The sequence below is a fragment of the Mastacembelus armatus genome, chromosome 9, assembly GCF_900324485.2.
Source record: "Mastacembelus armatus chromosome 9, fMasArm1.2, whole genome shotgun sequence".
NCBI classification, from domain to species: domain Eukaryota; kingdom Metazoa; phylum Chordata; class Actinopteri; order Synbranchiformes; family Mastacembelidae; genus Mastacembelus; species Mastacembelus armatus.
In genome coordinates, this window is record NC_046641.1 from 8883878 (window position 1) to 8904435 (window position 20558).

A 20558-nucleotide genomic window follows, 5' to 3' on the forward strand; every position below is an offset into this window, starting at 1 on the left:
AATAATGATCTTATTATTCGATAACAGTATGAGCCTGTATGAACAGCTGTGCATTGAATATTAGAAAATGGCTGAATTTGCATATGCTTCAGGTAATTCACTTTCCCACATCAGGTTTTTAATACTTAGTGGGCTCTGTGGTGCGTTTGATTCAACAATCTCCAGTGATAATTTGGTAATAATTTTTATTAGGAATCTGTATGTTAATAACCCCACAGTCTGGTGTTGCAGCCAGTCATCCTCCAGCTGACCAAGCTTCCTGCACAAGCTGAAGTCAGTCAGCATCAGCGCCTCCTCCTCCCAGTAGGAAGGGCGCATCCCGGATAGCTAGCTGGCTAGCTGTGCTCAGCAAAACCATGGCAGTTAACCTCAGCAAAAATGGCCCTGCCCTGACATCGGCATATAAAGAAGTGGTGGATGAAAAATCCAACACTAACTGGTAAGGAGCAGCATATTTAGAGCCAAATGTAGGAGGCATTGTGTTAACTAGCTGCAGCGTTGACTGTCGTTAGCATTGAGCCGCCTCTCGGCTCGTCAAGTTAACGCTAACCTCTTGTTAACTAGCTGTTAGAGAAACTTAACCTGTCTTTGTTAACCACCTCACACCGTGTGTTTAGCTCTTTAACGACGATATGAGCCACCGTCCGCTGTGTTTAGCTGTTTTCTTTTCAGATCTAATGTCAGTCTGGTGTGTACTAACACGAAAACCGAGCTAACAGAAGCTAGTAACCGCGTCAACGTTGAGCTGCAGTAAATAACGGAGCTTTTCAGCCACTGACCACTTAGGGTTTCACTTGACCTCTGTGATTTGCATGTATTCATGTGTCTTTTCATATAAATGTCTGCCCTGGGCCTCAATGAATAAGTCGCCCGTTCACCTACTTCCTGGTGAGATATCAGAAGTTAAATATGACTAAGATGTGAAAGTCAAATCGAGGCGCTTCCTCCTCGCTGGGACTTGGAGCTACAGAGGTGCAACCTGTTGAGGACAGCTGTGGTGTTTAAGGATGACCTGAGCTGATGAGCGGATGGCTGCATGTTCACAGGACATCTCTGTTAGGAATCAGTTTTATATTCTTCACTCACTCGGACGACCAGAAACTAATCTGTTTGCCAACATGTGGACAGAAAGGAAAAAGAAGTGGCATTTGATTATTGTCAGTGTGAGCAGGTTCCTCTTACCTGCCTGTGAGACAATATACTACATGCACCGTACTCATCACAATTACATGCCTACTAAACCTGAACAAGAGAGCTTGTGCTCCATTATGTTCAGTTTCGCAAACACAGATTTCTATGTTTGTACATAAATTGATGGGGAATGACCCAGTATTTGTTAGGGGGTTTCATTTTATTCATGAGATGAGACCTAAAGACCTTAGACCTTATTTGTAATCCTAATGAAGAGTCTGTGTACTGTGCCATTAATTATACACAAGCTTTGTCCTACAGATAGGTTGAGGACACAACAGTATAACAATAAAAGTTACTTGATGAACTTTAAAAACATGATTGGACTTGCCTAAACAACCTGAGTGGGCACACATGTACAACGACCTTTATTTGCAAGGAAGAGAAAATGAAATCAGTACTGGTGCAGAGGTATCTAATGTAAAGAGTACTGATCTGAGTGGTTTAAAATAGGATTTAAAACTGCAGGACCAGTTTGTTTACACTATCTACTTCCCCTCTAAAATGTATCCTGTGTAAAAAGAGCTTAAGTGCTAGAGATGCTAACAATAGATTTACAAAACATCTATTGTTTGGTTTATTGTGAAATGATGCACAGTGACTTTGGAACAAACTCTTCTGTCTGTGTGATCTTTTTGAGATTGTATTTCACTGTCCTTAATCCTGTGTATCCTACAGGGTCTTGTTCACCTATGAAGGAAACAGTAATGACGTCCGCCTGGCAGATAAAGGAGGTGAGTGAGTGAGTGAGTGAGTGAGTGAGTGAGTGAGTGAGTGAGTGAGTGAGTGAGTGAGTGAGTGAGTGAGTGAGTGAGTGAGTGAGTGAGTGGATATTATTATCAGGTTTTTGTGATCTCAACACAATATTTTCAAATGTGTGCAGGAATGTCAGTGTCAGCATACAGCTGCAGTACTGGAATATCAGCACAAAAGGATTGCTTGCCTCTGCTGTCTTACCCCATCATTTGTTGGACAAAAAAAATGTCCACAGTTGCACAACCGACCACAGTAACCATTTGACTTTTCCATAATGTTTACTTATCAGATGGAGGACTGGAAGAGTTGGTTGAAGAACTCAACAGTGGAAAAGTGATGTATGCTTTCTGCCGGGTTGAGGATCCAAATTCTGGTCTGCCCAAATATGTCCTCATCAACTGGGTTAGTGCTACACTTAGCTATTGCAGATTTGTCTGCCCCCTTTGTAGCCATCATCCTTAAACGTAGAACAATTCTTTGTGTTTCAGACTGGAGAAGGAGTGAATGATGCCAGGAAAGGAATATGTGCAAATCATGTCAGCTCCATGGCTAATTTTCTTAAGGTATGCTAGCAGAGAATGTTATTTGTGTAAAAAATAAAATAAGAAAAATAGAATACAGCAGGCTGTGTCCATTGTTGAAATAATACAACAGCTTTCATATCATATAAACACCATATGTAAACAAGCTAGTGGGAGGTGCAAGTAGGAATCAAGATAACAGCTATAGGTGTTTCCCTGTTAGTCTGCAAGGAACCTTTATGTTGTGTATGTTGTCCTGTGGCAGGGGGCCCATGTCACAGTAAATGCCAGAGCAGAGGAGGATGTGGAACCCGAAGTGATCATGCAAAAGGTGGCCAAAGCCTCAGGAGCCAACTACAGTTTCCACAAAGAAGCATCTAGTCGCTTCCAGGACAGTGGTCCTCAGGGTCCTGTGGTATGCACGCATGTTTGCTTGTCTTTGACAGTGAAAAATAAGCAGTGGTCTGGATCTCAACTAAGCTACTTAATCTCAAAATGTGGATATATTTGAAAAGTTTTATTATCCTTTATGTTATGACCTTCCAGCCTCAATAACCCAACAGTTCTACCATTGGAAACCATTTACAATCAAACACTCCAAACAGGAAAAATGTGAAAATGCTGACCTGCTAGAACAACTTAAATACACATAATCTAGTCTCCCTTGGTTTGCCTTGTTCTTCTGTTTTCTTTATGACACAATAACCATTGGTTCACTTTTGAGGTTAGCTGTGGAAAAGATTAGAAACAAACTCTCACCATAGTGATTATATTCTAGCATCACAGTATATGTTGCTATTGGTGTTCCTATGGTCACACCAATCAGATATGTCATTTTATACCGCAGTGTTTTTTTCTCATTATGTAAAACTATGTTGTCATGTTTAAACTATGAGATTAAATAGTCTTTTCCTTTTTGCAGGGCTCAGTGTACCAGAAGACAAATGCTATGTCGGAGATCAAAAAGACCAACAAAGACACATTTTGGGCACAGGCAGAGGTAGGCTTATTATTTTATAGGCTTCTGAATTAAGCTAATGTCAATTACAATTGACCTCTGAGACAGTGTGAACAGTACCTTAAGCATCACTAAACAATCACTCCCTTAACATGTGTTTTTATGTAACAGTTTTATGTATAATTTTGCATTAATGGCTGGAATTTCAAGAACTCTTTTATTTGTTCTCCTGTTGCATGTCTTTTATGTGTTAACGCATGTTCTGTGTGTCATCTAGCTTTTATTACAAAATCAAGCTTTTTAATGGCAGTAGCAATTATAAAGCACCAAGCCAGTTCTAAACTTGCCTAAATGTTTGGATTTTAGAGAGAAGAGGAGAAGCGTCGGAAGGAGGAACGGCGCAAGGCGGAGGAGGAGCGCCAGCAGCTGGAGAGAGAGAGGAAAGATAGAGAGGCCAAGGAGGCAGCACAGAGGGACAAAAGAGACAAGGAGAGGGCCTCTCAAATCGAGCAACAAAAGTAGGTAGCAAGTGAAAGAAAAAGGACACAGTTTAAGGCCAGTTTACAATAGCCGCTATGAAAAGCTTTAGATTACATTTCCTCTCTCTTTTAAATGGCCTTCTGTTTTTTTTAGGAAGTACCAGCAGCAGCAGGAAGCTGAGAGTAGAGAACAGGAGAAAAAATCCTGGGTGAGTGTGGCACTGTCCTATTATCTGAGTTAATAAACTCCATTTAGTACAGTGACAGAGATAACAGGAGCAGATGCTGAAATGAGCGTGAATGTGTATTGGTGTGAAGTTTACTTTCACACTATTATCTCCTTTTCCTTAATTACGTTGACAGCTAAATAAATTTCAATAGCACACAGGCTTGTAAACACTTAAGTCAGAAGGGTTAGCTAATGTCACCAGTGCCTAATATCAACATCATCAGGAGGTGCAGGAGGAGAGCCATGCAGCCCAGAGGAAAGCAGTCAGGAGAGGTGAATCTGTGGAGAAGGCTAACGTGAGTTGTCTTTCCTGAAAGCGCTGTCTTCTGGCCAGTCTACTTTCCCTCTATTTGCCTACATCAAGACAAGCACTGTCTCTTTCTGATCAAATGTGAACGCTTTGAAACTCAGCCTGACCCACCTCTCTTCCAGTCTTTATTGCATGGCATCTTTCATAATATTAGAAATCCTTGTTTTCCTCTCAGCAGCACTTACCACCACCTTGTTAGTAACTTGTGGCCTTCTGATGCTTACTGTGTACGTATGATTTGGTTTTCTTTTCTCCAGGAGGCAGCGTCTCTCATCTCTCAGCGTGCTGTGAACCCCAGAGAGATGTTTAAGCAGAGAGAGAGGGGAATAACTCCCAGTGACTCAGATGCCCCCAGTGCAGCCCCTGCTAGCCCCCAGCCAGGTATCATTTGTGACCTCTTCATATAAACTAGTTAGCTTTAAATGTCACAGCCTCTCCTGCACAGTTAGGGAGAAGGTACAGACAGGTGTGTCCCAGTGCCATTCTTTTCCAGAGCTTTAATTCTTCATCAGACTGTCTAGTTGTCTCACAGTCATACTTAACACTGTGTCTCCATCATGGTGTCTTCTCTTCTTCTGCTCAACCTGTCTGCCTGTGTTTTTTCCTCTTTCTCGTCCATTTTATTTGCATGTGTTGGGGCTTCCATGTGTGTCTCTGCTCAGGGCGTCTGCAAAGCCCTTTTCTGTCTAAGCAAGTGTATGAGTCAGAGCGAGCCAGCTCACCTCAGCGCCAAGCTTCTCCTGTGCCAGCAGGCTCCGCCTCTCCTGTCCCTGCCACAGGTGTGAGCTTACACACACACACACACACACACAGAAAGAATTCATACATAACACACTGGATATCGGGTGACAGTCACATACTAAGCTTAAAGCTCCATGCTTTATTTCTCATTGTTTCATCCTGTGTGCCATCCTCTTCATATTCATTATAATCTTGAGTTTCATCATGACCCATGCTACCATTTGTGTTTTTATGCGCTTACTCTTTTGTTCCTCCTTGAGTGAGAACGTGCCAGAGACTGGTGGTGGTTTTCAGCTTATTTGGTGGATGTGTTGTTCTGTACACATGCATGTCTGTGCTTGTGTTTTGGGTGATAAGAGCCTGATGTGGGTGATGGACAGTCCAGGTGTGAGTATGATGAGGAGGAGGCAGCTCCCCAGGAGAAGCTGAAAGGTGGGGCCCATTTTACACATCAGTGTCAGTTTTAACCCTTTATACACCAGAACCCCATCTGCTGCTTATGAAAATACTGTTATTTATTAAGCACGCATTACTTCCTCCAGCCAAACTGTGCAGTCAGGATCATCTGCTGCTGCCACCTGCTGGTAGATAGACCGCCCAGCTCAGACACAGTCATAGTGATAGTAAGCTCTCTTTTCAGATGAAGCACCTGCTGCCAACTCATATGTCCAGGAGCCAACTTACGAAGAGCCTGCTCAGGTGGTTGTTTTCTTACCTTTAGGAATTTTCTTCTATTGCATAAATTCATTCTGAAACAAAACTCAGCTTCATTTTCTTTTCAGGTGGAGGAGAATAACTCCTATGAGGTGGCTGCTGAGGAGACATCACACAGAGGTGTCTGTGCCAGAGCCCTATATGACTACCAGGCTGGTGAGTTTTCCAAAATACCCCACCCACCTGTGCAGTTACGCCACGCCAACATCCCCAGACCTCTCACAGCTCACTAAAAAATATCCTGAAACTCACACAAGACAACAGCAAGTTGCTTATTGCTCCATTAATCCTCTGTTTTTGGAGCTGACTTTCTACACCTACATGTCTCAGCTATTTTTAATCATGTTAATGCATGTGCTACATTTGTTGTGCCTGGTGTTATTGTTGTTTACACCAACCTATCTTTGACTTGTGCATCTTTTTTTTTTTTTTTTTTTTTTTTTTTTTGGAAAGCAGCTACTGTGAGGTGAGGTTAGTACTAGTAGTAACAGCTAGAAATTTTTCATATATTATTTGGAGCATGCAGTAAGGTTTGTTTTCAGTGGAAAAAGGCAAATAACTAACTATAATATGGTACTAACTAAATTATGCTGTAAGCAAGTGATTCCACATAAACTGTGTGATGTTCGCTCAAAGTATATTTAGTGTTATATCATTCTAAGTAGTTTATTGTTTGATTAAGAAATTTCAAACAATGTAATGTTGGAAAATGTATCTCATACAGTAACTGCTGATGTTCATGAGGGACTCTCTTCCTTCTCCTTCAGCTGATGACACAGAGATCTCCTTTGACCCTGATGACATTATCACTGGGATCGAGATGATAGACGAGGGCTGGTGGAGAGGCTACTGCCCCAATGGCCATTTTGGAATGTTTCCAGCCAATTACGTGGAGCTTATCTAGCCCAGCGCATCCCCTGCACCCCCCAAACCCCTGCAGATCATCAGACTGGCGGCCCCAGAGGACCTCTGCAATAGAAAACCAAACAGAAAAGTCAGTCCTTGCAAGTCATCAGGCTGCTCAGGAGCAAACAGCAAATGAGCCTCCACCTCATGGACCAATGAACCGATGGTAATTGTGGCCCAGAAGCTTGTCAAATCTCTCCTCATTTCAAGAAAGTAATTCCACTAAATTTTTTATGTTTTAAGCAATGGAGGGATTTGTAAAGGTCCACGGGCTGAGCTAAAGTAACTCCACACCCCAAAATACGTCTTTTCACCTATAAATGTGATGCAGTACAATATCAGCCTTTAAGTTTTTATTTCAGTAGAGACCATTATCAGTTCTAGTTCACATTCCTTACAAAGTGACTTCAGTTCTATTTCAGGTATAATTTTGTTGTTACTTGTAGCAAATGCTCCCGTACATTTCAGGAAGAAACATTTCTGATGTAGGTACCAGCTACAATATAATCTTTTGCCTTGTTTTTGCCTTTGATTACCGGCAGACTGATTTTTTCCTTTTTATATGTGACTAAACTTACATCCTGTGTGAATTTCAAACATTGTTTTAGTACTGATCTGATCTGTGGTTGAAGTGAATATTTAAGAAAATGATCATGTTTGCTGTGCTCTGGTTGGTGAACTTTAGCTTGGGAATTCATAACAAAGTTAAGTTCCCGTTAACTGTGAGTATATAACATTTCAAGTCCTTCCTCTATGAACCAAATCATTTCAACATATTAAACTTTTCAGGGACAAGCAGAAGAGACGAAAACGTAAGTCAGCAGTATTTTTCTTTTTTTTTTTTTGGATCTCACTGGTCTGAGGTTGATTTTTGAGTGTGTAATGCGTCTCTAAGATAATATGTGATTATATGGTGCCATACGGAGGGGAAGTGAATGCAGTGATACCCTCTGAAAAGCACCTTGGGGACATTTTAATTGAAAATTTGTTATGCAAGTTCACTCTTTTCTTTGAATACATTTGTATATCTTTGAGGTCAGTGAACCAAAGGAAAAAAAAAAAATTGATCATGAATAGAAAAGGGCATCGTGTATCCATCAGATGATTCATGTTTGTTTTTCCAGAGTCTATTGTAATTTGCCTTCTTCATAATAAAATAAATAAATTGGCGGAGTTGTCATATTTTCACCACTTGATCAAGCATATAAAAAGGCTAAACAGATTTTTAGAAAAAGCCTGAAATAACAGAGAACCTGCAGGGATTTTCAGAGGTCTAACAGAAACTCAGATGTATATACAGACTCTGTATATGTGCTCTACAATGAGTTTCCTGGAATGAGGCAACAGCTGGGGAATTCACCTGTAATGCATAGGTTTCATTTTCACACGAAGAATCTGATTTTACTTCTCCCACATCCTTCAGTTAAAGTTAGTGAGAGATTAAAGAAATTGACTATTAATTTAATATTCTAAAACATTTACATTAAAAAAGTTTCCAGGAAGATAATACCTTGCATCCACTATCTCTGCTACTGTCACCTTCAGCCTACTTGTTTGTCCTCTTCAGTTTTAACTGGGGTACTGCCCCATTCCCACCACCCACTCATGCATTGATGCATGTACATATTTCATATTCTTCACATGTCAGGCAGATGATTGGAGATATTTGATTTTTTTTGCATTTTGAAAACGGTTTTGACACAAATCTTACTGTACACATCTTTTCTGCTGAATACTGCTCAAGAACAAAGGTTTGAAATTTACAGGTCTTGGAGTGTGTTCAGCATATCACATTTTATTAAAGTGCTGTGATAAAATGTTATTGTAAAAATAACAAGGATGATGCATTTGATGACCCTCTAAATACCGCGTCTCAGCTTGTATCAAATTTTCAGTGAAATAGTTTTCTAATGTAATTTAATATTAGCTTGTCACAAAATGAATCAGCCTGTTATCTGAAGTTAGTTTCAGGTAATTTGTCCACTTAGACCATGACAATATGAAGCTGTTGCAGCTCTGTTTTAAATTATCTACATTTACTTCTGCAAGTTTGCTCTTATCCCTAAAACCACAGGTTGCAGCTCCTTTAGTCTGGAAATCCTCATTCAACAACACAGATAATGACGGTTTCTTACCATGACTGGAATCTTCTGCTCCAGTTAGACATCTTCAGATTGGTCCCAGGATAGTGACTCATTCACAATATTTTCGCCACGTGTTCTCATTTACATTGTGCTGCCCTCATCTCAACCTCATATGTTTATGTCAGTGAAAGTCTGAAATGAATAGCTGGGAATTTTCTTTTACAACTGATGTTTCTGCTCATTGTTTCCACCTTTGTTTTTAACTGCTCACAAAAGAGGTCTGCAAAAATGCACTCAAAGAAAATTAAAATATAAAATAAATATTTCTTATACTCATCTATTACACCACGTGACCTCTGCAAATATTTTTTTAATTTATATATTAGAGATTTCTTTCTCTTGACTTTAAATCCTCATTTATTTCACTGCATCTCTGCAAGTATTTTTTTTGTAAATTGATATAGTTGAGATTTCCTTCTCTCTTGCCTTAAGTGACACCGTGTCTACATTTAAGTAGTGAATCAGATATCTATTCTAATACAGGTAACCAACCTTGTCATTTACATATCTGAAGATATCATTTCTCTCTGAGTCAGTTTGTTCACATGAGAGGTGTGCAAACAGTTTAATATCACATGTTGCCCATTCTCGCAGAGTCTTGTTGATCATCTCAGTTTTTAAAAAGGCAAAACCAAAACTTGTTTTGTAGCTCTCAAACAAAAAAAAAAAATCCCTCTCATATTTGGGCAGTTTGTAGATATTTGGTTATTTTGACATTTAAATGTTAATCATTTTGAAATGTCAGACTCTATCCGCAACAGATGGGGGAATAGGGCATCCCCTTTTCAAACAGATCAAAAACATGAGGAGGAAATGTGGATAGTGTCAAGTGCAGCTTCATCACTCGTCAGTATTTTTGTTACGAGAGCTGTGTAGTTCTACTGAGTGCGGGACCGCCGAAGGGAAATGGAGGAAAACAAAGCGTTTTAAATTAGACCTCAAATGATTTTAAAACGTCAGTGTATCTTTCTTCTTTTATTCAAATAAGAATTAAAGTAACTTGACCTGGTGCTCTCGAGGGTTGCTAACCTTTGAGGAACACAAAATAGAGCTCTCTGTCTCATAAGTGCTAGTAAAGAAATAGATGACCCCATACCTCCCATCTTCAGTGGAAAAAGCTGCTTCTGCATTATCCTAGTTTTATTTTTAAATGATATTTTTTTAAGCAATGACCGGTAGAAACCAAGAAGTAGTGCTTCAGCATTTCCTTAAAATACAAGTTGTTAAATCTCTACAACTGTCTCAAAACTTTCATTTACCTAATATCTGAGCCGTTGGGGAATGTGTTTACTCAGCTCTTAGTCATGACTCAAAACTACATGCTTGCGTGACTACAGCTTAAAGAGCTTTTTGTTTTTCCATTAAACAATATCATCTCACAGCAAGTTTGTTCTATTTTGGCCTTTTAAGATTAACAGCAGTTTTATGTTTTACTGCATGTTCATGTCAAGGTTTAAAATTTATTTCAAATGACGCTACATACAATAGTGTGCATACAATAAATTGAAATGTAGCTTTATCTGTTTTTATTCGCCAATATGGATACTCCCTTAAAACTCCATGAACCATGTTCTGTTTCACATCCTTCATTCACTATTAAATTAAGAAAACAAGATGCTTTTAAAATGCTAATCCATGGTGGCATTTAATACTTAATCCTTTTAGAAAATACTTTGTTATAGCAGGATGTTTCTTTCCATTTACACATATAAACACTGACATTATTGCTAAGCACAATGTTCATTTCCATGCTGCACAACCAGCACATATTTTTTGGGTCACAGTGACACCGCAGTGACTTGACACTCAGAAATTACAGAAATTACATTACACAGAAATGTAATTAAAAAAGACAATCTTATTCTGAATCACCTTTGATCTGATTCTTTGTATAGTAAGCTCTTCATTACTCACTAAGTAACCAGCTCCAAGAAATACGTGACGCCTACTCATGCACTGACACGCTGACAGTAAGTGGCGCAGTCTTATTTCCTTTATTTGGAATAAAAACCTGTAAAATATTGGTTTCCTAATGAGAAAAATCTGGGAAATGTTGTTCTAACATTTGAAATTTATGAAATTTTTAGTGCGGGCATATTTTGTGTTTCACTTCAGCAAAATTAGAAATTTAGGTAACTTTGTTGAATCTTTACCGCCCGGGTGGCCCTCCCTGGGCCCCGAGAGCTGCTGTGTTTTCCAACTATCCACTGCTGATTACCTGGATCAGTCGTGTTCAGCCAATCAGAAGCTGGAAGGACGGGCGCAGGAGCTCTCTGGAGCACCAGGCTGTACATTAGTTGGGTTTTATTCTATCTTATCATCATGAATGAGTATTATTGTTGCTCTTTTAATCTTGTTATTGCTTCTTATTTTGAATTGGTTAAGTCATTACTACATGGAAACTACATGGAAGAAATAGATTATCACTAGTCATTTCTTCAGCACAGTTCTCCTTTGTATACACCTATTTGTAGAAAAGTAGAAATGACATTAAAGTTCCATTTGTTGCTAACACTACGAACATAATCTACCCAGAAATAAAATAACAAACCACGTAGTTTTTTTGTATATTACATCATATTCTGCTGAAATTATCCAGTTCTCAGCTGCTGTTGTTGTGTCTGTGTAAAATCAAGAGATGAAACAGAGAGTACAGACATTCTGAGACTTGAGTGAGAAAAAAAACTCAGTTTCCCAGACTCATTTGCTGCAGTGCCACCCATCGACCAATGAAACTGGCTTCTGGAGGCATCTTCCTATTTCGAGGTGTGAAGTTGAAGTGGGTGCCGCATGAATTGCAGTCACAAAGCAGGAGACTAGACGACAACCTCTGGAAATGGGTGAGAATAATTTTCTTGACTTTATTGAAGCTGGATGCTCTTCATATTTATTGTTGGGTGAACGTACAGCTTAACTACTGTGTGGTTTCTGCTTTAAAGAACTTCATAAATATTAACACTTTATACAAATATATGAAAGTTGTAGATGTATAAGTGTTTGAAACCTTCAACTAATGTACATTATGATGATTAAAGAAAGAAGCAAACAATTTACAAAGCCTCAATGCCACAGGAAATTAACTTAGTGTATCTTGTGTCTTTATGCTCACATTAATCTATCACAATAATTGACTCAGATCCGTATCTGCCTAAAATAACAGTGCCAATGCAGTTTTAAATACATAAGACATAAAAACGACAACATAGGTGGCATAATATATCAAAAATATTTCTGTAACACTCAATATGGAGAAGTTAGAGGCTACTGAAAGCAGAATTAAAGGTTCAAGCCACGGCACAGGAAATAAGTGATCTCAAAAGAGAAGCATATTGGTTTTACACACAAATGATATCACTGTGGGTGGAGGGCTACGAGGTATTGAGCTGATGGTTTGTCGCAAATGATATTCTCAGAATTGTATTTTATTCTCAGGGTTTATGATGTTTAAAACTGTTATTTTATTCTCACAAAATGGATAAATGTGGTGCTGACAACTAAGGCATTCACGAGAAAATATATTAAAAATATATTAAAATTAAATGTAGATTATTTCTTAATGCATAATATTCAACATCTAACAGTCACAGATACGCATGTTTACCATATAAATTTAATATATACATGGACTTTTATTCTTCTTCGTGGTCATTTAAATGCAGCAAATAATACAGAATTATGCTTTACATACGCTGCAGTTTATTTATTTAAATTGTAACTGTTGCCAAATACTGCAGTTCATATTACAATATCATACAGTGCAGCATACAAGTGGTTATGTTCATGAGCAGGAAGTGGTTTTGCAACCTGTGGTTTTATATCAGACTCAGTATAACAATATGTTCTACAGATTTCTAAGTTTTATGGTGATCGATCATCTAGGCATTACCCAAATTATGGAAACGACATTCTCCTCAGCCCTGACAACACTCTTGACAACTGTTCATAATAATTTGATGTGTTTTAACTTGTTGAAAGCTGTGTATATAAAGTTATAATGAAGTTCTGTGTGTATGTTTGCAGCTCAAGAGGACGAGAGTGAGTCGTCTCCACAAACAGCAGCCAGTGAAAAAGAGAAAGGGATGGAGAACCAGGTACTAACATCACTCACTGCTGATAATATGTCAGTTGGCCTTCTGGCAGCAGGCTGGGCAATTTCCATCAGTTACAGTTAATCGATGACTACAGGCATGATTACTCAGAATGAGTTATGCATTGTGTTTTCATTTCCCCTTTTTAGTGAATTTGAGATAGTGGCGATTTTTTGAAGTGCTGAGTGTGTGTGTACAGTTGTTTCATCTTGATCGCTGATTGCGAAATGAGTAACAAGGAATAAGTGATTCTGCTTTGAATTCTGAGAGGGCTCCATAACACACGCACATCTCACACACCACAATATTTCATTGCACATACAGAAACTGCAGAAGGTCCTCACAGCCACTATTCTGGTAACTGAACTGAGAGGTACAATATGAGAAACACAAATTAGTACATCAAATTTCCAGGGCTGATGTTAGATGAAAACCTGGTGGTTTCTGTGGTGAATTCTGGCCTGTCGATAGCATCAATGCAGCACGCCACTGACAATCATTGTGAGAGTCACATATAAACACATTGTCATCAACATCACCCACATTGTTTTCCAAAAAATTTCATCTAGTGGAAATCAAATGAATGTTTCACAATGATATTCTCTCTCTGGGGCGCTCTCGAATTTGTTCTAGTTTAGGGTGAGCTCTGCAAGAAAAGGGGCTCCGGTGTGTGGCTTAGAGTGCAGACGTTTCCTGTAGGCAACCATTGATGCATAAACCTGCAAGTTTTGTGAATCAGATGAATGTGAATCAGGGACTGAAAGTAAATAAGTCCTTTGTGAATACAAGTGAATTTTATGCACCATTTTGCACTGTTAATGCCATGAGCTGCTATAGATTAGTACTCTAATATGTGCATTCGTGCAGATGCAAATATAATATTGCAGATGTTCCACATTCGTCAGCCAGTTCTTATCCTGGAAATAGAGGAAGGTAAAAGTAGGCTTGGGAAATATGATTTTCCACACATCCCTTTTTAAATTGAAACAAAATATTTGCCTCATCAAGGTGTTCTCCCAGGTGATACAGAATAACAGTGGAAAATCAGAGGTGGTGGATGTTAGACTGGGAACAGAATGGAGTCATGACTCAGTCGGGGGCTATCTTGGTTAGAGGCCTGCACCTTCACTATTACTCACTCTAGAGGCCTACTTCTCGGAACCAGGAACCACATAGAGGAACTTGATTCAATATGAAACCACCTCGAGCTGTTTTGTTGTACAATGGCTGCCACAGAAATACAGCAACTTCTATGTGTGGTGATTCAAAGTAAAATATTGGCATTCAGTCCACTGTGGTCTGTTTTGACAGCCGCTCTATAGGAATTGATTGGCATAGTGGTGAGATTACACATTTAAATATGTGAAGTGAAATACGGTAATCTTCAATTTCACTGCAACAGAAGTGACGATATCAGCACTGTGTTGTGTGAATCAGAGATCACACAAGAGGAATAATATTGCTATGAAAAACTGCTATTTATTTATTCATTCAGCATGTTGTAAACCGGCACCATCAAATAACAGTGAGGTGAAGTCAGATCTTTTTTCCAAAAATAATAATAAATATATAATATCATTTGGTTAAAATACAGAAATTGCACTGTCTTTCCCAACATCTATGTTGTTTTATACTCCTCTTCTCGAAATCTTTCTGATTATTTTAATTCTGCAAACCTTCAGTGTTTCATTTCTCCTTTCTTGCAAACCGCAAATAGTGACATAGTCAATTTCAGGATATTGTAGTTCTGGGTATTCAGGGTTGTAACATATCATTTTATAACATCTAATTTTTTGACATCTTAGAATCCTTATCAACACTGTAGTTCCACAGAAACACAGTGACCAAGCCACCAGGTGTTTTTTTCTGTAGATGATCCAAAGCAATATCTGGATTTAGTCAGGTTTCTCATCAGTCACCACTGATATGTAATGTTTATGCATAAAACACATTATGCATAGATTCTTTCTTTTGGCTTGTTTGTTTTTCAAAGTGACATTTGTGATACCAGTGACTGAAAACTCCAGACCAAAAACCCCACAAGTCTGCTGCTTTCTCTCCAGACAGGATGTGTAGTGGTTATCTACTGAAAGTAGCGGTAAAACCCTACTCTGATTTTGATGTTTCATTTCAACATTTGCATCCCACGAGATGACTCTGTGTCTTTTTTCCCATCTATGATAACACCTTAAACTGTAAAACAGGTTTCCACATCGGTGCATTGGACCATGTTGCATTTACATTATGCATTTGAGTTTTGATGCAAAACACACACTGATGCCCTTTTTTTCTCTCTACACTAGGGTTCTCCCTCCGTTATTGAGATTCATGACTCCACAACAGAATGTGAAGAAGAATCGAGGCCCAGTCTAGTGCAGATGGAGGAGAAGGCGTTTGTATCAAATCTGCATGCTTTTATGAAGGACAGGGGTACAGCCATAGAAAGGATTCCACATCTGGGCTTCAAACAGAGTAAGTTTATGTTCACTGGGCTTATTTTTACATGAACAACAATAATTAAACTGCATTTGAATATATATATATATATATATATATATATATATATATATATATATATATATATATATATATATATATATACACATATATATGGTTTTGATGTGTATTTTTTCCACTCCCAGTTAATCTTTGGAGGATCTACAAAGCTGTTGAGAAACTTGGGGGCTATGATTCAGTAAGTTCATTTTTTGACAGTAGTTACCATTCCTTTGATTGGTGCAAAATGTTTTAGTGTTTCTACCGGAGGGTTTCTGAGTGGAAAATGAGATATATGTCAGATGCTGTAGCGTGGTGGTTTCTACCACAATGGAGGATATTTAGGCTCTTGAGCTGTCAGTGTATCACCGCCCATGCAATGCTTTCTTTGATGTTGGCACTGTGGGTTCTGAGAGCGAGATTCATATTGAAATGGCACTAGAGCGGGGCTGGGGCTCCAAAAAGAGTTGACCCTCATCATTGCTGACACCGTGCTCCAGGGAGTAAACATTAAAATGCATGTCGCCTACATGTGTCTAAATTTAAAAATGAAAGTGTTCTGTCAGAACTAAAAACAGCAGACATGGCATTTAAAGGGTAGGCAACCAGTGGCCTTCTATAAAATCAGTTTCAAATGCAGTTGTGAAAGTAGTTATAGCAGAGACTAATAACCTGATGCATCTGGAATCTAGACACTGGACACTGCCTTAGAGCAAGTTAACTTTTAAATTTAAAACAGCTCATAACAGCTAGAGACATAAAAATAAGAGCAGCTTTAAACTAAACTCATAAATTTCTTTTGTGATTGATTTTTTTGTTTTTGTTTTTTTTGTTTGTTTCTTCTAAAATTTATTTATTTATTTTTAAAGCAGACTGTATCTCTTTCCTGGATATGCAATTAGTATGTTCCATGACATGTTTATGTTTTTGAAAGGAATAGGATGCATTTCCCTTTGTTGTTGTTGTTTTGTTTTTTTCTTGTAGTATTTGCATATAGTTTTGTTGTGTTCCTTATTCTGTTTACCAACCCCTAACTGTGCCCACACAGCTGACATGGCTTCTGTTTTCTGTGTGTGGATGTGGACATAAACTAAGACCACACACTAACTAATAATGACCTGTTGTTCGTAAGATTATCTTTGATAGGCAAATCAAGGTGTTAGGGGCAGGCAGACTGCTCATGCCAAAAGAATTAAATTAACAAACATGTTGAAATGAGTTGAATAGGATCAGTTAAAAAAAAAAGATCATATCAGTTAATTCATTTATTCAATTAATCATCCCGCTCCAGCCTTTGATCTTTCCATGTGCGACAGTGAGGTGTCACTTACTTGTCACACATTGTTACATCATTATTAAAGATTATGAACTTGAAGTACCAATGCACTTTTTTTTTTTAACACATGCAATCCACTGTGTTAAAAAAACAGGTGACGGCACGACGACTCTGGAAGAAAGTGTATGATGAACTAGGAGGAAGTCCAGGTAGCACCAGTGCTGCTACTTGTACTCGCAGACACTATGAGAGGTGAGGATAGTTCTGTTTCCAACCTCATAGTTCAGTCACAATGTCAGCTGGTTCATAGTTGCAAATGTGTTTCTTTAGGCTCGTACTGCCTTTTGAGCGACACATAAAAGGAGAGGAGGACAAACCTCTACCTCCAAGCAAACCACGGAAGCCATATAAGAGAAATCTGGATGGCAAGGTGAACAAGACTGAAGGGAAGAGGAAAAGGACTCAGTCAGAGAGAGATATGGATTCTGAGGTAACATCACTGATGAAAAGCTTAAAATAGATTTTAAAAAATGAACATTTCTGCTCTGGCACAAGTATGTAGTGTTTTTTTAAAATGTCTCCTGTATTACTTTATAGATACTCACCCAGAGGAGTCCAGAGGCCGCCTGCCAAGGTGAAACTGTGATACATCCTCACTCCGTTCTCTGGGCGCCCACCTCTGACAGGCACCACCCAGACTGTTCCCAGCCAAACAGAGCCCCCACTGATCTTCACACTTCTGTCTATGCTCACCTTCTCCCAGTCCCCACATCCAGCCCTTGGACTGCTCATATCCCATCTGCCGCTGGAGAGGTCATCTCTCCTTTGGAGAAAAAAAAGCGAATGGCTCAGGCTAGCCTTAACTTGCCCCTGAGTCCGCACAGCGAGGATAAAGAAAGGCCCTCCGTCATCCACTGCTCACAGTCTCCAGCTCGGGCTTCATCCAGCCGGAATGGCAATTCCTCTGATGGCTCCCCGCTCCCTTTATCTTCCTCCTCCTCCCGCAGCCCATCCCCTTACTCTGTTTCATCAGAGGATGGTCCAGCAGGGAATGAAGATAAGCCTGCATCAGACTCTGAGGTAACTCGTAACTGTTCCAGCACTGTCAAAAACACATCCAGCTGTAGTGAGGATAACAAGGCTGTGAGCTGTAATCAGATGTCCAGAGACCCTGCAGGACAGAATAAAGACATTTCTCATGTCAGCTCTCAGTCACTGAGAGCTGACCCAATAAAAAGCCAAACTGCAGACTCTGCTTGGAAGTCAGTCCACAAAGTGAGCGTAAAACATTTCCCCCACTCTTTTCATACATCCTCCCCTTCCACCACAAAATCTGACTGGCCCACAAATCCTACCTCTAGTTTCACCAAAGTTATTCCAAAATCAGTGCAGCTTCTGCGGCCCGCTCCTATTTGGCCGGCTTATAAAGTCCACCAAGGCAGGCAAGATGACTCTGTGCCCTGTGCAAAGAAGCTGAACAACATGGCCCCATGGTTTTATCAGTCGGAGAAGAGGGAGAAATCCAGGACACTGTTACATAAAGTTCCTCCCACTCAGCAGAGTTTGTCTCATTCCCCCCTGCCAGTGTCATGGAGAGACTCTCGGCACCAGCCTCCGTTTCACCCTGTGTTTCTCCCCAACCGAATGAGACTACCTCAGTCCCAGATAATGTACCGCCATGTACCACTGGGTTCAGCTCACTCTGCTCTCATTGGGCCCGCTCTTTACCCATATCCCTACTCATTTCCTCTATTAAATCCCCAAACTGGATATACCCTACCTGCCATGAATCCCATTTATCCTCACAAGCTGTGATTCTTTGTATTTCCACTCTTCAATAACTATGACCAAAAAAAAAGAAGAAAAAAGATCACAGTTCATCTTTACACAAAAGGCAGCATCCACTGAGATTATTAGCTACACTTTTCTTTAGGGATGCAAGACACATATGTTTGGTGACTTTACATACAGACTATTTTGTCAGTCACTATAATTAACTGACTGTCTGTGCTGATCCTCTGTGACGACAAACCAAAATGCACTGAAGGGAAATTGAGTCAGAGCATTGATGGTTAGAAATATTTATAGAATCACAGCTAAAGCATCCAAGTGCATCGAACTGGTGCAGTATTTATTTTCAACTCACAGCAGAACTGAGAAAGAAATTGCTCATAAACGCTATGTTATATTTCTTTAGCTATGAATTAAACCCTTTGGCACAGTGTTTATTTAAAGAGATCAAATTTTACTGTTCTTTTTGTAAATGTCACTTTATGCAACGAAATGTACAGGAAAAAACACATGTTTAAGTATTTACATTAGATTGCTTAAACAGATCTTGTCAAGTTGAAAATTTGAAATCCAAATTTTGTCAGAATCACCGTTGTTCCACATTTGGCCTCACTTGCATAATTTCAGTTCTTAGTTTTGGGGAGCAAAGATGTTTCTGTATTGTTTTTCATTGTACTGTATTGTGAGGTCTTTGAAACTGTTACTGTATGAATTATTATAAGCAGATCTCATTGTCAAATGTATTTAAAGAGAAAGCAAATGATCATTAAAAAAATACTATTAAAACCTGTGGCTCTTTGTTCTTTATTATATAAATGTTGCAGATTTTGCCATACAGTAAACATGATCATAAAATACTACACAGTAACATTATTTTTGATAAGAAATGCTTTATTTTGAATTGTTACTTGACAAAATAATGACATAATAGGCAGAACTCACCTGAATTTTCATGTTTGCTGCTAGTTGCAGTTGTTGAAGTACCTTTTTACAAAATAAAATAGATGTTTTCAATGATTTCCAATAGATCTTTTTAATGATTTATTGTCCTTAATAAAACCTAATAGCATAGTGGCACTGCAGTTGCTTCCCTAAGCTATTACTCTGCATTCAGATTTGAAGTCCATACTCAGGTCCTTCAGTTCATGGTACAAATTTATGAGCTTTTCAGCTTAAATTCCGGCTGTGCAATAAGTGTCTGCCGACGTGCAGACACTTATTGCACAGCTTATTGCATAACTCTCCAGGTTGTGATGCAACCTGGCTCCAACCCTGCAGGTCTAATGTTGCACAGATAAGTCCAGAGGAAGTTGTTGTGATGTGTGACACTGACGATTTTCGACAGAACAGTGGATGCAAGAGCAGGGGTGAAAATAACAGATGATTCCATGGCAAGATCAATGAGAAAGAAAGAGACAGAGGACATCTGATAAATCAGATTCTACTGAAAGCCACAGTGTGGTCTGAATTCGCTTGAACAAGCAAAGCAGATGATAAGTGTTAAATTGACGCTGGCTGACGGATGAAGACAGTAATGCGGAGAAGACAGGACATGTCGACTTCGTCAGTCTCTGTGGGAAACTGGCTGCTGAGTTTTAAATGATCTGTGCCTGCCTCTATGGCTGTACGTTGTGAGGTTATATTAGGTTAGGTTGATTGTGGTTTGGTCGTGATGGTCTGGGGTAAGAGGGAAACCATAATTATCATTGTAATTAATATGTGTGTGTGAACACTGACTGTGTTCGTAAATTAAAGTTTTTACTGGCTCAGTTTAACATTTCGTAATAAATGAAGAACAAATACAATTTCTTACATTGTTGGGATGGTTTTATTTTTTCAGATCTTTTTTTTTAATTTTGAGGCATTGTCTTCTTTTTAGAAGATTGTTTTTATGTTGAGGTATATTTTTGTTTATATAGAGTTTTCATTTTTCAGACGAGCATGTTTTAAAATTTTGC

At 39.0% G+C, this 20558-nt stretch overlaps 2 protein-coding genes across 6 annotated transcripts; both read left to right on the forward strand.

Moving 5' to 3' along the window:
• The first annotated feature begins 281 nt into the window (after nucleotides 1-281).
• Nucleotides 282-7974, forward strand: dbnlb (drebrin-like b). Of its 5 annotated transcripts, none has more exons than XM_026322175.2 (15): nucleotides 282-439; nucleotides 1870-1925; nucleotides 2237-2349; nucleotides 2436-2510; nucleotides 2734-2883; nucleotides 3391-3468; nucleotides 3793-3944; nucleotides 4060-4114; nucleotides 4359-4430; nucleotides 4702-4825; nucleotides 5107-5223; nucleotides 5543-5617; nucleotides 5826-5887; nucleotides 5968-6055; nucleotides 6667-7974. In XM_026322175.2, exons 1-15 carry the CDS (start codon nucleotides 357-359, stop codon nucleotides 6801-6803), a joined length of 1437 nt encoding a protein of 478 aa, XP_026177960.1. In that variant the 5' UTR covers nucleotides 282-356; the 3' UTR covers nucleotides 6804-7974. The 5 variants fall into 5 exon arrangements, with proteins under 5 accessions (XP_026177960.1, XP_026177961.1, XP_026177962.1 ...); XM_026322176.2 differs by having other exon boundaries at nucleotides 5826-5884; XM_026322177.1 differs by lacking the exon at nucleotides 5107-5223.
• Nucleotides 7975-11663: 3689 nt separating this feature from the next.
• arid5a (AT-rich interactive domain 5A) lies at nucleotides 11664-19386 on the forward strand. The gene is given in 8 exon segments (XM_026322232.1): nucleotides 11664-11751; nucleotides 11754-11789; nucleotides 12970-13040; nucleotides 15341-15509; nucleotides 15680-15732; nucleotides 16964-17061; nucleotides 17140-17299; nucleotides 17407-19386. Coding segments are annotated over 8 exon segments (1878 nt in total). The 5' UTR covers nucleotides 11664-11678; the 3' UTR covers nucleotides 18625-19386.
• The last annotated feature ends 1172 nt before the right edge of the window (nucleotides 19387-20558 follow it).